This window comes from Chrysemys picta, chromosome 18, assembly GCF_011386835.1.
Source record: "Chrysemys picta bellii isolate R12L10 chromosome 18, ASM1138683v2, whole genome shotgun sequence".
In the NCBI taxonomy this organism is placed as follows: Eukaryota; Metazoa; Chordata; order Testudines; family Emydidae; genus Chrysemys; species Chrysemys picta.
Window position 1 is genome coordinate 4,222,740 of NC_088808.1, and position 19,093 is coordinate 4,241,832.

Sequence of the window (19,093 nt, forward strand, 5' to 3'; positions counted from 1 at the left end):
ATGCACATTGACACCATGCCTAGCTTAGTCAATGTATTGTCAATGTTCTCCAACAACTCTTCAGTATTCAAGTGTTGGGTCCTTGCACTGCTCTGCCAGTGCACCTCAGTCGTGACCTACAACTGCCCTGAGGAGACCCCAGAACAGCCTTCTTGGGCCAGTTTCAGCTGGAGTGGCAGCTGTGGACCTGCATGCTTGTTCTGGCCCCTCTCCAGTGCTGCGTGGGTCCTATACAGGTTTTATTGGACAGCTGAACTGTCCGGCTTTTCCTATGACTGAAACTCATGAGATATGTCTGAAGCTAGAGTGTATGATGCACACCTGGGTAGGTGTGAAGCAGTGATTGCTCCAATGGGTAAGCCATTTGAGAGAGAGTCTGGGGGAAATGGGGGTGAATGGATGGATCCTGTGATTCAGAAATGTCCACTGGAGCTCTTGCCTTTCAACCCAATGTTTCTAAAAGGAATTTGTTCCTTCTTCCTACAGACAATTTTAGGTACACATGTGACATTTGTGGGAAAAAATATAAATACTACAGCTGTTTCCAAGAGCACAGAGACCTGCATGCGGTGGATGGTGAGTACTGCTTCAGCACCTTGTCAGATTGGGCTGGGAAATAGTGATTGTTTTATGTGGGGTTAGACAAAGTGTGATTCATGGGCAAAATGCTGCCATGGGGTCTTACAATGGCACACAACCTTAACACGAAGCTCAAAGAAATCAGGTCCTAACCTGCTCTGCTTCCATCTGTTTGGATCGTGATAGCACCCTCACACTGGGACCTGCAGTCTCAGCAAGCCATGTCTTCATAGTAAAGTTGAGGATCACTACAGATTTGTTATAGCTCTGGGCCTCAAGATAAGTTGCCAGTCTAGCCCTTGGCTAGGCAAAGTCGTATTGTGTCTGGTTTCTGACCTCAGAGGACCCAATTTTAGCATGGCTCTCTGTGGGATCATTACAGAGCTCCAAATGCAGGTAGACTTGCCAGCCAATGCAGTTCTGAACTGATGTGTCTATGTCTGAGCCAGTGGACTTCAAAGGAAATCTTGGCAAAAATTTTTCACTGAAAAAATGCAGATTCGGGTCCAAAAAAATACTTTGAGAATTTGTGTCAATTTTGGCAAATTGGTTTGGTTGAAAAAAAATCTTTTTTGGAAATGTCAGATCGGTTGGTTTTGACATTTCTGAAAGGAAACAACTTTATTTTCCTGGTGAAATTCATAAAGGGACTGAGGGAAGGTCTACTTCAGCCTAACGCCTGGTGGCTAGGGCACTCGCGTGGGATGTGGGGGACGCAAGTTCAAGTCCTTGCTGCAGAACTGGGATTATTTATACAAAGACCCGGCCCCAGAGCAGTGATTTCAATCTGGGTCTCCCCCATCGTAAATGAGGGTCCACACTACTGGGCTGTTCGCCTCACCTTTGTGAATGGTGCCTAAAACCAAAATGTTCTGTGTTTTAATTGACATGATTTTTTGATTTGCTGAAGATTCCATCCCGGTTCCTTTCAGTCCCAGAATGAGATTTTTTTTCCAGAACTGCCAGTGAGTCGAAAAAATCAGTTCTTCCCACAGCTCTGCTTTAAAGGACTGTTTTCCAGTGTAAACATGTTGAATTGTTTCAGTGTGAATGCTGGCAGCCTAGAACAACTGGCGGCGGTTTCACTTCAACGATATTAAGGATTTTTTACATTATTTGTATGTGTTTGCTGCCCTATTTACCCTCGCCAAGCTCCTCCTCATGGCAGATAGAGCTGTCAGTGCTGCACTTTACTCAGCCAGGAAGTGCAGCGGGCAATGTCTGTGCCATAGGCTGCTCCAATGAAGCAGATTACTCGTGGCCAGGACCCGTGACCAGTACTGCCCCAATGTTTTTCACAAGAAATTTTGTCAAAAAAACATTTTCTGTTTTTGATTGAAATTTTGGAACCCCGAGACTAGCATTAAGGTCGGTTGGCATTCCCCAGCACCGTGTAATGGTGCTGGATTCTCCGTCCTTCATGTGGGGTCATAGACATTAAGTCACTGGGATTGAAAGATAGGCTACACATAGAATCATAGAAGATTGGGGTTGGAAGAGACCTCAGGAGGTCATCTAGTCCAGCCTATCTGCTTCTACTTGAACTGTGTCTTCATCACTCTAGTTCAAAGCTAATAAGGAAGCTGAAGCTTCTAAAATGGCTGCCACTTGTGTTTCTCTAAGACACCGCTTGCTTGGATGCCTCTGAGTGATTGGTTGTGTTTCAGTAGACAGGGGTGCGAGGCAGCTGTGCATTTATGTTAGTGTGTTCTAACAAAGGCCTTGAGGATCTATGTACACTAGGGCTGGGCATGCTCAAGTATTTCCCTGTGTGACTGCTGCCTGGGAGATGAGGGATGGGAGAAGGGAGCCTGGCTTATTCTGTGGTGCTGAACTGCATTGACCCTGTGGATGAAATACAGGAGTAAAACAAGGCCATTTAAGAGGATTTAATTTCTGTTTTGTTTCCCCCCCCACCCCTTCTTCTATTCTGTGTTAGTTTTTAGTGTGGAAGGGGCCCCAGAAAACCGGGCAGGTAAGCAGAGATCCTTTGTGTGCTTTATTTCACAGACCTTTACAAGCATTCAGTAGTTCCCAGGCACAATAAGCCCAGTTCTGCACTCACGGAAGCCAATGGCATTTTGTCCTTGACTTCAGTGGGCGCCAGCTCGGTCTCTCAGTGCGTAGCAATGTTACGTACAGCCAGTAGCATGATGCCCAGCCCTATTAGATACCAGGCTTTTGTTGCATATGCATTTGATCTAGACTTGTGAAAATCAGAGAAACAAACGATAAGTGTTTTAGTCATTTTGAAATTGCTTGTGGCATAAATGAAATTACTTCATAAGATGGGTTGGGTTCTGATTGGCTACAAGCTGTGCCATTAGATGGCACAGCTTAACCTCATTGGTCAGTGAACATAAGAACGGCCATACTGGGTTAGACCAAAGGTCCATCTAGCCCAGTGTTTGCTGAATGTATACTGCATTACTATGCCCAGTTTCAAACAGGGTAAAACATTTAGTTTCGGGGGAGGGGTGCAGTGGAAGACAGAAAATATAAATCAAGCTTTGAAATTTGTGCAATCTTTCTCTGATTTTTGATTTATCTTCAAATCATATTATTGTGCTAGAAGGGGTTAATATCTGGGTGGGCATGAGGGATGGTAAGTGAGAGGGACTGAAAGAGGGAAATTTGAACATTGTGCTTTGGAATCCTGTGTCAGATAGAAATGTAACTGCACGGGCCAGTGCATTCAGTGCTTGTAACTGTGTACAGAAAGCCTTGGGGTGTTGTCAGCTCTCTGCTGGTTTTGTTCTTTTGCAGACCCGTATGACCAGACAGTCATAGCAGCAGATGAAGTGAAAGAGGAGGAGCCAGAACCATTTCAGAAGATTGGTCCAAGTATGAGCTATAATACAGTTTTGGAAGTCATAAAACATAGCATAAGGTTCCAAACCTGGCTCTGGCTAAGGGTTCCTCCTGGATAACAGTGGGAGATCAATACGCTTACGTGAAGATGCTGAAACTTGAAAGTTGTTGCGGGATGCATCTCGTTTCTAATAAACAGGAAACCCAGCAGCCACGTAAACTGAGAAATGTATTTTAAACATCTACAGAAGTTCCCTTCTTTACATGTTTGTTAAGTGTCCAGGAAATTGAGTTTGTTCTTAATGCAAATCCCCTTCTTGTATGCATTTTAATAAAGTATGGTATGGTGTTCTGTGGTGAGGGGGTTGGCATGGATGAGTGCACTCACCTTTCACCTTGGCAGTGTGTGCTCAAATCCAGGATTAGGTCACAGCTGAAAGGAAGTTTGGTAGAGTTTATCCCAGTTGCAGGTTAGGAGTTGAGGTACCTTGGCAGAGCTGACTGGAGGACACTGCCTGCTTGTCAGATGGGCAAACCAATGCGGATAAAACAAAGAAATGACCAGACTTTGACCAAACTTCATGCTGAACCTTTTAAATTTGAAAATGTTGGGTTAACATGTTTATCATTTTCCCGTGTTTGCGGTTCTGCCCTGGTCTGATCTCTCTGGCTCTGGCTGGAAGGGATAGTACTAAAATACTGAGACATTTCTGTGCTATTTGCAGCACCAACAGACACAGCAAGTACCACAGGTCTTGCAAGAAAGCCCTTTCTCCTGAGATTTCCAGCCCAGTTTTACAATCCCAATAAGTTCTGGAAATATGAATCAAAACTTGCACTTCTGGGTGCTTATTTGAACATTCAGTGGTTCATCCATCACTGGCTGCATATAGCCATTGCCGCGGCATAGAGAGAGACAGCATGGACCACTGGTTCCTGCCTGCGACAGGGAGTCAGGAGACTGGGATTCTTGCCCTTGTCTTGCATCTGATTCGTTGTCTGATTTTTGGCAGCTCACTTAACCTGTGAGTACCTTCTGTGCTGTTCAGAGCTATTGGGATGGTTGTACTGAGTCCACCACTGTAGCATCTGGGGTTTAATTTTCCCATCTGTAGGAGTAAAAGGTTGCAGGTTGTGGGTGCAGATCACAGTGCTTCACCTCCCTTTGTGAAAGTGGTTCTCAATGCTTGCTTGAAATGCTCCCTGTCTGAATGAAGGACTATGAATCACGCGATTTCTTTTTATCAAGCACCAAGTTCACACATAAAAAGTAAGAAAGAAAGTAATTATGCGAGGTGATGCTGGGTTCCTTTCTTACCGAGTCTTTGTTTCATCTTCACAGAAACTGGCAATTATACATGTGAATTCTGTGGCAAGCAGTACAAATATTACACTCCCTACCAGGAACATGTGGCGTTGCATGCACCAATTAGTGAGTATCCTGCTGGAGATCTGTTTCATTACAGAGTATGATTTACAATGGTTGGTAATTGACTTTAGGGGCATAGTGGAAAGAAGCCTGATGGATTCTTCCATTGCACCTAGTGTGCATATGGCTCTCAGGCAGCTGAAGGTGTGCTGACCACAATGTTGTAAAGCAGAGATGAAACCATTTCTTAAAGAGATGCTGTTAAAGTTAGGAAGATCCATAATTTGACTGATCTTTTTACTATCTGGCTGCAAAATCAGTGCCATTTTTGGTGTCCATTTTTTTTAAATAACAAGCTCCATACTCTGTCTTTATATACACAAGCACACTCCTGTACAAATTACCGCCTGCTCTCCCAGGCAACCATACAGTAACAAACCAGCGGCCACAGCCAAGCTCTCCTAAGCTGCACTACATAACAAATGAGCATGCATGCTATGAGGAAGCAGGTTTTCTTACAAGCTCCCAAGAAACTGTTACAGACAGTGAGTTCAAAATGGTTTTTGAAATTATGAAAATGACTTGGGCAGTTTGCTGCTAAATCACAGGGCCGATAAAATGTTTGTGCCAGGGAGCTGCTGCAGCGCCGCTTGAAAGCCTACTAGAGACACTGAAATCTGGGCTCTGAAGGGCAGAGCTATCAGATGAAGGACAGGTCATGAACAGCAGCTATATGTAGCTCATATGTCAACTTCTAGTGAAATAGTCCTGGGAAATGCTAATTACATTCGTTCTGGCAGAGTTTGGGGGCTGGTTCGGACACTTCCACTTTCATCCATATGTTCCCTTCCCAGTTTTTGCCCTGCACTGTATTTTTATTTTAATGGCTAGAAGCCAATGTGGGTGCTGTTTTGCTCTCATCTCTGTCCATAATGACTATCAGTGGAGGATGGGTGTGCATGGCTCTGGAATTAGCTTTTGATTAACTGCTCACCTGTAGCCAGCAGGGGGAGCTAACACCTTGTTTCTTCAATAGCTCACCAAAATTGCGATTGTTGTAATTAGGTTTTGAATTATTATTGTTATTACTTTATTAATGGAGTGGATGTAATTTTTATCCACAATGAACTGGAGACACTGTCCACCGGGCTTCTGTACTTTTAAGGAAGGTCAAAAGTAGTTGGCTCTTAACAGCTTGCCAGTTTCATTACAAATTTTCTGGAGTATTGAGATAATTTCGAGGACAGTGGTGCAAGGTATGGAAGCACAGGTCATCTCTGTCACCCACTTTCACAGAATTAATGTTCTAAGGCCCCATCTACACTAGGAAACTGGCCCACTGTTCACAGATGTCCTCAGTAATTGGTCTCTCCTGATATCCTTCAGCTGGAGTAGGAAATGATCTTAACTACAGGTGTAGATGGCATCAGAGGAGGCCCATCACTGGTGATTGTTGGCACTAGGTCAGTTTTACAGCATAGATGGATCCTCGGTAAACCAAGGCTCTGGGATCCCCAGTCAGATGCACTACACAGTAACCAAGGAAACCCAGTACTTGTTTAAATAAGGAACATTGTGCTGTGGATTTAGCATGGAATCTCTGTTCACCTAGAATAGACTCTCACCTTCCCAGGATGTGCTGGTATAAAGGTGATCTCTCCATTCTTCCTGGTAATAACATAAAACAGCTGCTGGGTATAGCCCCGATAGCCCACGGAGTAGAGAAAGGCAGGTTTATACTTCTCATGGAAGTATCTATATGAAAAGACCCCTGGGTTCTGATTCCAGCTGCTGGATGACCCACCAGAAATCTTCCCCTTCCTGCCTATGCAGAACATTTAGGATTTTCAGTCCATCATATGATAGAAATTCACAAGACAAGTAAGAAGGCTGCATTATGGTCAATGGGAATCTTAGATTCTGGGTCTCTCGTGGCTTTAAAAAAACCTCATGATTTAGGACAATCTGCGGGGGAGAATTGGGGGGAGAGAAGGTGGAGTTTAATCCATTTCACTGAGAGCCGGGAGAGCTGCTGAGTTAAAACCTGGGCTGCAGGGAGGCTGAGGGATTAGGTGCTCTCATCATTAGGGATATAGTTGTATCAGAGGAGAGGCCATGGATTCCATAGTGGTCTCTGGTTTTTGGAGGAAGAGGCACAGAGTTTCCAGAGTTGGTGTAAGAAGTATCCTTGCAGCATGGCTTCTGCTGCTGCCTTGGCCAAGGGGAAGGCAGGGAAGCAGTGCAGGCAGAGAGGTGACTGCCCCTGCTACTCGCCTCTTGTTAGGTGGGAGAATGGATGTGTAAATGGTTTCAAACTATTTTCTGTAAATGGTTTTAATTAGTTTTAAAACACACTTTAGAATAATGTCACCTGCAACTTTAAGGGTTTTTTTAAACTATGCATTCTTGATTTTCCCTATCCTGTTTTTCCATGCCCAGAGACTTTTCAGATCATTTACTGTGACAAACCACTGGCCCTAGTGATTATTCAGAGAGATGGGTTGGTTACTAAAACAGGCCGGCCGTTGGTGTTCTCCCTTGCCTTGCACGGCTCCAAAGTCCCGTGAGGTGAGCTGGAACACTTCAGTTTTGGTGCAGTGAGAGACACTTATCAATCCACTGGCAACCTGGGGAGTTAAAGGCGACTTTGTCTTTATCCTGGCCTGTGGCATTGGGGTCTGCAAATAGTGAGTCATCCCACCAACCCTGCAAGACCAGCCAGAGTGGGGCCAGGCAAAGAAAGCTCCAGCCATAACGCTCAGATTTTCTGTGTCTCTTTGCTTGAGCTCAGCTTCCCTGCTGAAGTTTCTCTTTTTCTTCTCTGATGCTATTTGAAAACGAGACCAAAAGGAGGATGAGAGGAGGGCTCCCATCCTGAGGGGTCTGCAGCAGCTTTCAGTGTGATTGTGGGTCCGTACAACCCTGTGAGCTGTCACCGATTTCTGGGCAGATTGGAGACGCGTTCCCGAGCAGGAGGGAGCAGTTGCAGTGAGTGGGGATGATCGCCAGGAGTTCTTAATGCCAAGTGCCTCATTAAGATACACGGCCTGGGAGGAGGGCATGATTTCATCCTATTAGAGTTGGGGGGAGGTCACTTTTAAAAAATACATGTTCCTGTATCACCGAAAGGTCCATCTACGCTATATAAAAACCTGTGTTGGGGGGACCCGTGTATAATACAGTTCAGACCAGAGAACATGGCTCTCTCCTGGATTGTAAGTAGGTTTTAAACATTTCCCCAGCTGTTGCTGCACGGCTGTTCATGGCTGGGGAAGATGTAAGGACATGTTGAAAACGTGCATAAGGTCTCCCCTCCGGCACAAGATGGACCTGTGTGTTGTCCATGGTAGGGGATGGCTGTGTTGTGATTGGGGCCCCAACACTATGGTTTACAGTGTAGATAGAACCAGCACAGCTGAGATTCTGACCAAACAAAAAAGCCTCCAGTTTCTTGGCTTGTTAAATGCAGGCTGTGGAATCTCGCAAGGGAGGAACCAGAGCACTACAGATGTTTAGTAACTTCATAGTTACTGGTGCAGAGTGGTAGGGTCTGATAAAACCTGCATCAGCATCGGCATCCATCACTCCCACGATGAAAACCAGACGTGAAAGGATCGTGGAAACCACTGACTGTTTCTTTAAGGCCATGGCCATTGTGCCCTTCAAAAGGGCAGCATTAACCATCCTTGTCAATACTGGGCCTAGTTCCTACCCACAGGCTCATACCAGCTAAGAGGGCAAAGGTCTAGTTCTCATGAGGTTGGATACACCTCAGTTTGTGCTGCTTCCATCTCAGTGAGCAGTACTGGGTGAGATCTCCTCATCTGCTCTTTCACTGCCCTGGCATCAGATGTTCCAGAGGAGACATGGGGCTTTTTCTTGGCAGATAGAAAACTTGATAGCTATGAGCTCAGATTTTTTTAAGTGGACGGTCACTTTCCCAGCGGCAGTGACGTCAGCTTGGTGTATCAAGTTCCAGGCCCTTGGAAGCAATCGCCTTCTACCACATTCTTCAAAGTTAAGGTAGTTTTGAAGAGGCATCCCAGATTCCTTCCGGAGGTGATGGTGAGGTTCCATCTCTATCAGTCAATCACCTCTCCAGCCTTTCTTCAGAAACTTGATGTGGAAATGTGTGTAGTCTTTTATCTGGAGTGGACTAAAGTAGTTAGAAAGCCAGCCCCTCCTTCCCCCACCCCCCATCTTTTTATTTCATTTGACACTAAGTAGGTTCAGCAGACTGTTAAAATGGCTGCCTGGCTGCGTCTTTTACTGACGCCATCTGGCAGGCGTAGAACTTGAAGTTCATGTCAAGGTCCCTATGTACAAGGTAACTCTGCTATAGTGGAACATAGAAATTGCCAGACTGGATCCAGCACATGGTCTGTCTAGCCCCATCTCCTGGCTGTGACTGTGGGCAGCACCAGATGCATAAAAGGAAGGTGCAAGAAATCCCACAGTGGGCAATTATGGGATAACCTGCCCCCGACATTAGGTCTGACCCTGGTCTCTAATATTTAGAGATTAGCTTAGGCCTTCCAGCACTCTTTTTGTAGCATTGACTATTATAACTCAATTGTCTTGTTATCCATATAAATGTCCAATCGGTCTTTGAATCTTGGCCACCATGACATCTTGTGGCAGTGAGTTCCGTGGATTCCAGTTCTGTGTGTGCTCAGGAGATGTGCAAAGGATTCACAGGATCCTATCTGCATATGGTCGTCGGGCATTGTTGCTTAGAGTTGGACTTTAGAGAGAATTTGCAATTCGGTGTCTCTAAGACTAAAATGATCCTTTTGTCACAAATTTGAAGCATCCTTCAGGCCACTGGAAATAATGCTCTGTGACCCGTAGGATTCTGGCTGCCCATCCATTTTCAGATGCGGTAGCTTCTGCTGCCCTAGCCCTCACTGGCTGAATCTGAAGCAGCACCTCTGAGCAGCTTGCGAGGAAGGGGGGTAAAGTAAGCCCCACTCTTACAGTGATACTCTGAGGCCAAAAAGTAGATGTGTGTGTCCTCAGGAGATGCGTGATGAGACGTCATATCCGTTTACACTGGCCAGTGTCAATACAGGGAAGGGAAATCTGCTTTGGAGTTGTCAGATTGCCCAGGCGTCACCATTCAGGTTTCACAAAGAGGGCAGTCCCTGGACTGCAGGGGGGCCTGGGAGGGCCCTGCACGTTCCTGACACTGCACGTTCAGCGGGTTTTCATTGCTTTCACTTGGTAGAGATGGGGAACAAAGCAACCGTTGACAAGAACAGCCCCTGGGGATGCTCATAGACCCTAAGCCCAGAGGGCCCATCATGATCATCTAGTCTGACGCCCTGCACATCGCAGGCCGCAGAGCCTCGCCCACCCCTGCTCGGTGAGACATAGGCAGGAAACCATCCCTACTGCCGCTTCCGCAGCAGCTGCAGCAGGATTATCCATGGGGGCTGAACTGAAGCCTGGAAAGCAAAATCGAGTCCCCACCTACTCAGCTGGCCGTAGCCCAAGCAGAGCAGAACGGTCTGTGCCTAAGCGGGAGTAGAGCCACCAGTGAACTCCTCTGCAGACGCCCATTCACCTTTCAGAGAAATGCCCCCCTGGATTTGTGCAAACCACGACGATGGGTTTGAGGTATTCGTGCACAGGGTGCTTTGTGTGAGGTGCTCCTTGTTTATAACTTTCAGATGCTGGCAAAGAGTAAATTAGTGAAGGGAGAGGGCAGCTCCGTATGGGGTCTGTAGCATCCACCAGCTCAGGTCTGTGCAAATGAGCCTACATCCCAGGTCTGGATGGAGTCACTGGTTTGCGGGGAGTTTCTCCTCACTCTGCTTTTGTAATGTTAGCTCACAGATGAGGAGTCCCTTACCTTGGAGAATTGTTTCTGCTTTAAGCTGTTGAGATGTAGAAAGCAGCTTGTAATAGGGTGATTTGTCCAGTCTGCAGAGCCTGATTATGTGATGAGCTCCTCTGAGGGGAATCGGGCAGTTCCCTCTGACGAGCAGAAGGCAGCTGCAATAAGAGGGGGAAGCTATGCTCTGGCAGTCCTGCAGGGCCATGTCACCACAGAACTTGGATGGCAAAGCCCAGTGAGCAGGGGACAGGAAACCCTGACTACATTTGGGACTGAACATCAGAGCCCCAGCGAGGGAGAGCTGGAGGGACTGGCTGAGAAATCAGAATGGGACGGAAGAAGAGTCCTGGGGGTGGGAGAAAATGCCCGAGCTAAGTATGGACTTTTCCTTTGTGTTGTTGGAATGGACTTTGGTTTGGGACTCTAGGCTGTTGTAACTGGCTCTGGTATTAAATTAGTCCAAGGCAGGGGTATTGCTAACCGAAGAAAGCCTTTGGGAGTTCTTAAAGGGCCCTGAGGTGAGGAAAGCAGGGAGCCTGCAGAGACACCCTAAGCAGTAATCCTGTTACACAGTTTTGGCGTCAGCCCTACAGTCTTGAGGCAATGCACTGGGTCCCTCATACTCTTGGCGAATAGAAAGTAATAACGAGCTCTGTTCGAGGGGCAGGGAGAGAACCTTCTTATTTAATGACCCTCTCTGGCTGATGCTTGGCACAGTGATGTTTGGCTACAGGAGCCATGTCCAGACCTCAATTGAAAAGAGTTGCTGAGAAATTGGGGCGATTATCAAGTTGCCCCATCCTTCAGTATTTAAAAAAAAAAAAACTTTTGTGTCTGGATATGGACTCCTGTGCCAAAGGACTTTCCCAAGGTTTAGGCATTAAGAATTACTGGTGATCCTCCCCACTCACTGCAGGTACCAAAGAGGTTCCCTGTACGTCAGGTAACACTCTGAGAACGTAGCCCCAGTAATGCACAGAACTCGGCTACATCTCGCCAGCTCTTTTGACGTGAGATGGCATCCAAAGGACCCCTCCTGACTCATAGAATGGAAAATCTGACTCATGGCTCACTCCCTCCCCACTCCCATACCTTTTAAAAAAAAAAATCAGCCGAATTGGAGGGAAAAATGAGGCAGACACAGATCTCCAAAATCTTGGAGGCATTTAAGGCTCAGGGAGCAAGAATGTAAATTCCTCTAGATTTCATGATCAAAGAAGCAAATTAGAAGCCAGCTTTGCCCAGAAACTGTTTAACTCAGAGGTGAAGCATAAACATGCAGCTACCCCCCATCCCTGTTCACAGCGTGTCCCTGTTCAAACAAATAGACCCTCTGGATGTCCTGGGTGTGTCTGGCGGTGCGGGAGGGGAAGTAGTGGGATTCCTGGCCGTTTTGGATTGGTCAAGCAGCAGCTAAAGGTATACAGTAAAATCAATATGCTTGAAGAATCTGTCCCTTTGGGTGAGTGGGGAAATCAGTTTATGTTGTATGGGATTCAGTGGATCCACAATTGCTGCAGGTCCCTTATAAGGGAATCACAAGCATGACTATTGGAAAGCTATCCTCCCAGATGGCACAGATTCTGGGAGCTGACTGACTATCCTGGCACTAGTTCTGAGTCTTCATATCCAGAGTTCTCTCGATCTCCACTCTTCGTGGCAGTGAAGACACAGGCGAGCCAATCCGGCAAAAAAACACCGGCCTCCATAATCCGATGTTCCACCCTCCTGCACCGCTCCCCGTCCGGTATCCCACCGGCATCCCAATCCCAGATGTTCCGCGCTCCAAATTCTGGATCCCCAGGAAGCAAGGCCACGACAGGTACCAATTGCCTTTACACCATTGACTTTCTTCCCTGCTTAGCGCCCACTCCTGCCCTGGGTTGCCTTTTGCCCTTCACTGGACTCAAAATCCACTGCCATCAAGGCTGTCCCAGAGAAGCAATCACAGGAAGGAGCTAAGATGATGGCACTATACAAATGATCATTAAAACCAGCAATCACCTAGCTCCTCCCATCCCCAATTGTGCCAGATTTATCATTTAAATTATTAAAAAGCATCAAACTAGACCTTGGTTCAAATCCTGGTGTCACAAACTGAGGAGAGCTTCCTGAGTGAGGTTTGCTTAGTGGGTTGTCAGGTTTTTTTAGCCTCCAGATGTTGCTTTCGGGGCTTGCTGCTTAGTTGAGTGGGAAGCCGTACACACGTTCTAACGGTGCTTCATTCACCAAGGGAACCAAGGGGCTCCAGCAGCGAGATTAGCAGGCACGTAAGAAGAATCAAGTTTGAATATCTGTCTCCTTCTTTCCTGCCCCCCTGTTCTAAATAAGATGGGAAATAAGAAACGTCGTGATTAGAATTTAAAAAAGAAAGATCTGAGATGTAGCGTTCACATTTCCATAGGATAGTGAAGCATTCTCTTAAATCTCGGGAACTGGCAGATGTCTGGATAACTGGCCTTCTACATTGTAATACTGGAGTATGGCTAGTTAACCAGCTTCTTATATCTGAGTCAGGCAGATGTCTCTTTAAATCATCCCTGAAATGTCTGGCATGGGCAGATGCCTAGGATGAGCTGTGTGAGAGAGACCTCTGCTTTCCAGCATTTTAAACAAGAACAATGCTTAGGTTATTTTTGTTAGTGACACACACATCTGCCCCTACCTCAAAATTGCAAGGAGTGACCTGTCTTCTGACAACAACAGTCGCTTATGGGTCCTGACATTCCTTATTGTTATGGCAGTCCGTATACCTTTCATTGATTTTGTTACTAACTGAGGTCTGTCCATTTCATATAGTTTAGGAGTCCGAGTGGAGGAGACTTTTTGTTCTTTATCTAAACTTGTGACAACTTCGTCCAGTTTTCACGTTTATTACAAAAGCAAAAGGAACCTAATTAGGGGCCTTAATCGTCAGAGGCCAGACTCATCAGGGCAAAAACTGGGAGATTTTTTTTTCCCTTTTCTATTCAAAAAATGTGTCAATGAATTGGGTAAACAGGACAAGTCCTTTTCTCCCTTTTTGGGGGGAGATATTACATGAAGCCTGAGCCTTGCAAATTGAACCTGGAGAAAATCATTTAAAACTCAGGGTTTACCTTGTCCAGTTGGTTGCTTCAGTGGAATGGTGCATGGTGTATTTCCAGCCAGTGTCTTGTCCTAAGAGAATTTTAGTGGCTGCTGGGACTCCTAGCACAAGTACATTGGCCGAAAACTCTGTCCAGGTAGATCCTGTCCTGAGGCAACACCTTTCTAATGCCCCAGTTAGTCAAAGACCTTCCCAAATGGGTCAGGGTGGGACCCAGAGCATAGTGGAAACCCTCTATGATCCTTGCAGAGCCTCCAGAAGGGTGGAGTTTTCCACAGACACCGACCCATAATGGGACCTGTGTAGTTTTCTGATGTTGTCTCCGGGTTCGAGATTTGGTTGGCTTTTTGCTTTGGATACAAAGGTTTGCTAAAGTGGGAATACCCCAAAGAGTCCAAGGAAAAATATTGGACCAGCTTGTTTCTCTTGTTGTCAGTCTGAAAAAACAAAAAAGAGAGAGCGGAAACCCAAACCACGGGAACTATATTTTTTTCATACATCTCCAGAGGCCTCCAGCTCATTTTCATTTGTGACATAAGCCAGGATTTGAACCTGGGTCTCTGCCGGTAAAGGTTACCCCATTGTATCATACAGTCTCTTCGTCCCACTGCGCCACCTGGCAAAGCGCTGGCATTCCTAACACTTCTTTATTGATCGTTGGAGTTTAACAACTAGTGCTAGTAATAATTACTTAACTACTGAATTGTTAGAAAACAACATTGTCCTGCTCTCCTTTATTTTAAAAAATCGGGAGCAGAGCGGCTTGAGAGCATCAGGGGCTTCACACCAATTCAACACTGTAACAACATAGCCAGTCAATAGCTGTCTGACCCCAGGCTAGGGAATCGAGTGGCCCCTATTCATGGACCAGCAGCCACATGCAATCCAGGTGTGGCTGGAATCAAAGAGCAGGTCCTTAGCCGCAGCCACAGTTCAGCAAAAGAACGGGATGAAGCGTCTGCTAGCCAGAGTCCGTTTATGAAAATCTCAGGGGTTAATTCTGATGCTTCAACTTTCCAAGGATCTAATATCAATATTAAAGGGAATTTTCTGACCCTGTCACCCCTGAATTTCAGGTCTCTTTCCTCATTTCACCCTGCAACTTCTCTGCCCACAAAATCCGTTCCACCCCCTGAAGAAAATACAGCAGAGCCTCATTAGTTCACACTGGAAATAGACCCGTTGAGAGCTGCGAATTCTGTGCATTAGGACATAAACTAAATACAAAGCCAGAATCATGCATCCAGGCAGTGACGGTGCTCATTGATTTGGCAAGTGTAGTTTAGTTTTAAATATTTATGATTGATCCTTCATATCTAGGGCAGTGTATTTACTGCGACACTATTGTAAAAGCAAAGACGTATGCGTGAGATGAGACCTCACTGTTCAGTCTGTGCTCAGAGACTGCAGGTTATGGGATGTGTGAATTAGCAAGGTTCTGCTGTACATTAAGGCTCCAGGACACTGCAGGGTTCGTGGCCGTTGCTGCAGGATATCGTCACGTGCTGTTAGAGCTAGTTCTCTCCTATAGTATGTGCTGAGCTCCTTTGGGGATTGCCGCTAGAAGTGGCAGCGCATTGCAGGGAATCAGAGCCTGGGTCCCTGGGGGGTGGTCTCCTTGTGCAGTGAATGTGCTCACTTTATGGGTACAGAGGGAAGGGACACCTTGCATTGTTTCTAGTTACCCCCTAAGGTGCTCTCATGAATCATTACTGATGGGCTTCCAAATAATCCTTCACTCCTCCATTGGGGAGACTGCTGTGCAGATTGTTGGGGAGAAGCTGAAGATGAGAATGCCAGTTATTCATTACAATGCAAAAAGAGACCAGGCATAGCGGCTTAATGGTGGATTCTCTATACTGCCATGGTGAGAGCCTCAGTTCATCCCCAGGCCTGGTCACCTGTACCATAGGCTGTGAGAGCTGCTCATTCCCTTGGGAGGGGAAAGATTAAAAGGGAATGCTTCACATCACTCTACTACAGTCCCTTTGCTCCAGTCAGAAGTGGTGTTCACGGGCTCCGTAGGAGTTCCATCCAGGCCTCCTCTGCCAGAAGGCAATGTGAAAAATATCTGCCTGGTTACCCCTTCAGTGAATCTGGCCCTTTGCCTCAGAGATGGGGGATTAGACCTTTCTGCTCTGTTCAGGGTCTGAGATTACATGGCACAGGAGCATGACCTCTGCCTCCCCGCTGAGCAATCCTGGGTCCAGTACTGATCACTCACCATCACCCTTTGTTCTCCACCCAGCAGAAAGCGCATTCAGTAGGAGAGTGGAAGGCAAAGTGCAAAACAACTTTGAAGAAACAAACAGCAGCTCCCAAAACTCTAGTGGTAAGTGTGCTCACTCCCTCCTGCTGGCATTTACGATCCCCAGGGCAGGGCAGAAGTTGAATTAACTTGTGATTAAAGTAATTATCTATTTAGCAGGCTCAGTCTGTAAAGTATTCAATTACTCCGTGTTTTCCTCAGCATCACCCCAAGGTTTGTGCCATCCTACAGTCTGTTTGAATTGTGATAAGTGGGTCTACGACTCAAATGCCTTTAAAATTGGAGACAAAGATCCAGACATAGGGGATCTGACTAATGTTGCTGTGGGGAGCCTGAGGTAAAGTAGGCCTAGTTGTTTGTGGGTATACAAGTCAAGTCTCGCTGAAGCCGAGCCATTTTTCACAGAGCAGCTCTATTTGGAGGTTTCAGAGGATTATAAATATAATGGCACTTTGCACATTACACATCTCAGTGATACTGAATGTGGTAACTTTGTTGTACCTGGAGGCTGTCTCAGAGCTCATTATAAGCTGTCCCACTGGATCAGGGCATCAACTGACAAATGGGGGAGCATGTCGCTATCCCACCTTGCTCGGACCAAATTCTATACACACTTGGGAGGACTCAATTGTATCCTCTTCCTGGGGCTTCCTTCTGTTAGTAACTTAAAAAGGCAGCAACAAAGCATAACCCTCAGCCTAGACAGTCGCCCCTAGTTTGACTGTTTGTAGAGCTTTTCCTGCAGGAACTTCTTTCTGCCCCACCCGGTAGTTCCCTCAGAGTGGTATACAGCCCCTCTTATTCTCCGAGATCGGAGCTAAAGGTACACACCTGGAGAGACTCCTCATAAATATCTCAGCATCTCTATGTAAGGTTCAATAACCTGACAGCATGATAGCCGAAGAAGAGCCCTACATGTTGTGCCAGATCTGAGAATCTGCCATGCTGCTTCAGAATAATAGAAACATCCTTCAGTTACACTAACTAGAATTGAACAGCTAAAGGATAGAAACCCTCCTGCTTGGGAGATAAGCCAGCCACTACCTGTCAGGGGTAAGGAGAAACGTTCTCTTTGGGCATGTTGCAAATTATCCATCCCAGGGGTTTAACCTTCCCCTGAAGCAGCTGGTACAGCTCTCTGGACCAGTTTATGAAAAGGGAATGGAATGATGTGGGAAATCCCACACACTCCTATGCAGAGGGCTATAGTGAATTGGAGAGAGAGCTAGTTGTTACTGACCTACTGGGTATAATACTATGGGGAACAAACCTGAACAAATGGGGTATTCACTTTATTCTGGGACAGACAAACAAAGGAGTCTGAACTTGTCTCTGTCTCAGGCCCTTGTGCTCTCTAGTCCTCCGCCAACAACTGGGCAGCAGCTTCCACGGGTGCCAAGAAATTGGCAGAGTCCTGGCCCCTCTTCACGTCACTGGTGTCCAGTCTCCTTGACCAGCAAAGCCGGGCCGCTAGAAATGACTGTAAAGTCTTTCAGTTCATATGAAGTGCTGGGCTCTTTGGCGTGACATGCAGCACTTCTCTGACGTGGCCCCTTCCTACCGGACAGATCCACTCCCTGAGTCAGATCTCCTGCCTTTAGCACAAAAATATGTAGCTGGGGTTTCAAACAGGTTTACGCCAGTTAGGTGCGCAGCTTTGAAAGCCAATAGGATGTGGTGCCTAATTCCTCTAGGCCCCTGTGGAACCTCCAGCCAGTGTGTATTACTTGGTCATTCTTGTGAGCCCTGCAGGCCCACTCAGCTATGGGAGCAGGAGCTGAATTATCTTCCTTCCTCTGCATCATCATCAGAACTCTTCTCAAAGTCAATTAAAGACCAATGAGTTATACCTGCGCAAACTCACTGACAGGCGTGCACAGGGGGCTTAATCTGTACACAGTCGTCACTGAGAGCATGCAGGCTGCAGAAACTTTTAATGCTGGGGAATACACAAGAAAAGGACTCTCAGATTGGGGGGAGGGGCTGCAGGGCTGGCAGTTAGGGAAAAAAAATATTTGTAAAATGAGCATATTTGATGTGCAGCCTTAGATAAGCTTGCAGCCCTCTCATGCCTGTTTTATAGCACAGTTACCAACTTTCACGCGGTAAATAAGCACCCTGACTTTCACAATAAGCTAAAAATCAAGCTAATCCCATTTCAAAACAAGGCCAAAACAAGCCAGTCCCTAAGAACCCCAACACCCTATGTGACTAGATCCCCCGGCATGCAGTCTGGGACTATGGTGGGCCTGTTGGGCACCCCTGACTCTCTCCTCTCTTGCCCCTGCTTGCTGGGAGCCCATCAAAAAAAAGAAGCTACAAGCCAAACAAGCAACAAGCCAAAAACTAGTCAACAAGCAACACACAAGCCAATTAAACCAAAAACAAGCCCAATTTCTGCATTTTTTTTCCGTGGGTTTGGCACATCTGTTTTATAGTCACTTTTCAGGTAGAACTCGGAACACCTTGTGACCAGCTGTAGGAGAGTTGTGTTGTAAAGCTCCCAGGCTACAAACCTGTTCTCTTGGTTTAGAATCATAGAATATCAGGGTTGGAAGAGACCTCAGGAGGTCATCTAGTCCAACCCCCTGCTCAAAGCAGGACCAATTCCCAACTAAATCATCCCAGCCAGGGCTTTGTCAAGCCGGGCCTTAAAAACCTCTAAGGATGGAGATTCCACCACCTCCCTAGGTAACCCATTCCACTGCTTCACCACCCTCCTAGTGAAATAGTTTTTCCTAATATCCAGCCTAGACCTCCCCCACTGCAACTTGAGACTATTGCTCCTTGTTCTGTCATCTGCCGCCACTGAGAACAGCCGAGCTCCATCCTCTTTGGAACCCCCCTTCAGGTAGTTGAAGGCTGCTATCAAATCCCCCCTCATTCTTCTCTTCTACAGACTAAACAATCGCAGTTCCCTCAGCCTCTCCTCGTAAGTCATGTGCCCCAGCCCCCTAATCATTTTCCTTGCCCTCTGCTGGACTCTCTCCAATTTGTCCACATCCTTTCTGTAGTGGGGGCCCCAAAACTGGACGCAATACTCCAGATGTGGCCTCACCAGTGCCGAATAGAGGGGAATAATCACTTCCCTCGATCAATGGCAATGCTCCTACTAATGCAGCCCAATAAGCCGTTGGC

At 46.5% G+C, this 19,093-nt stretch overlaps 1 protein-coding gene across 21 annotated transcripts in view; it reads left to right on the forward strand.

The window, feature by feature from the left end:
* The window catches only part of ZNF618 (zinc finger protein 618), a 279,775-nt gene that overhangs the window by 231,440 nt on the left and 29,242 nt on the right, over nucleotides 1-19,093 (forward strand). For 7 of the 21 annotated variants that reach the window (XM_042843453.2, XM_008173821.4, XM_042843451.2 and 4 more), the window contains 6 exons: nucleotides 487-576; nucleotides 2,519-2,554; nucleotides 3,346-3,423; nucleotides 4,733-4,822; nucleotides 12,232-12,420; nucleotides 15,935-16,018. In XM_042843453.2, coding sequence (XP_042699387.1) covers nucleotides 487-576; nucleotides 2,519-2,554; nucleotides 3,346-3,423; nucleotides 4,733-4,822; nucleotides 12,232-12,420; nucleotides 15,935-16,018 — 567 coding nt within the window. The remainder of the gene's footprint in view (nucleotides 1-486; nucleotides 577-2,518; nucleotides 2,555-3,345; nucleotides 3,424-4,732; nucleotides 4,823-12,231; nucleotides 12,421-15,934; nucleotides 16,019-19,093) is intronic. The other 14 variants (XM_042843454.2, XM_008173822.4, XM_008173828.4 and 11 more) reach the window with 7 other exon arrangements.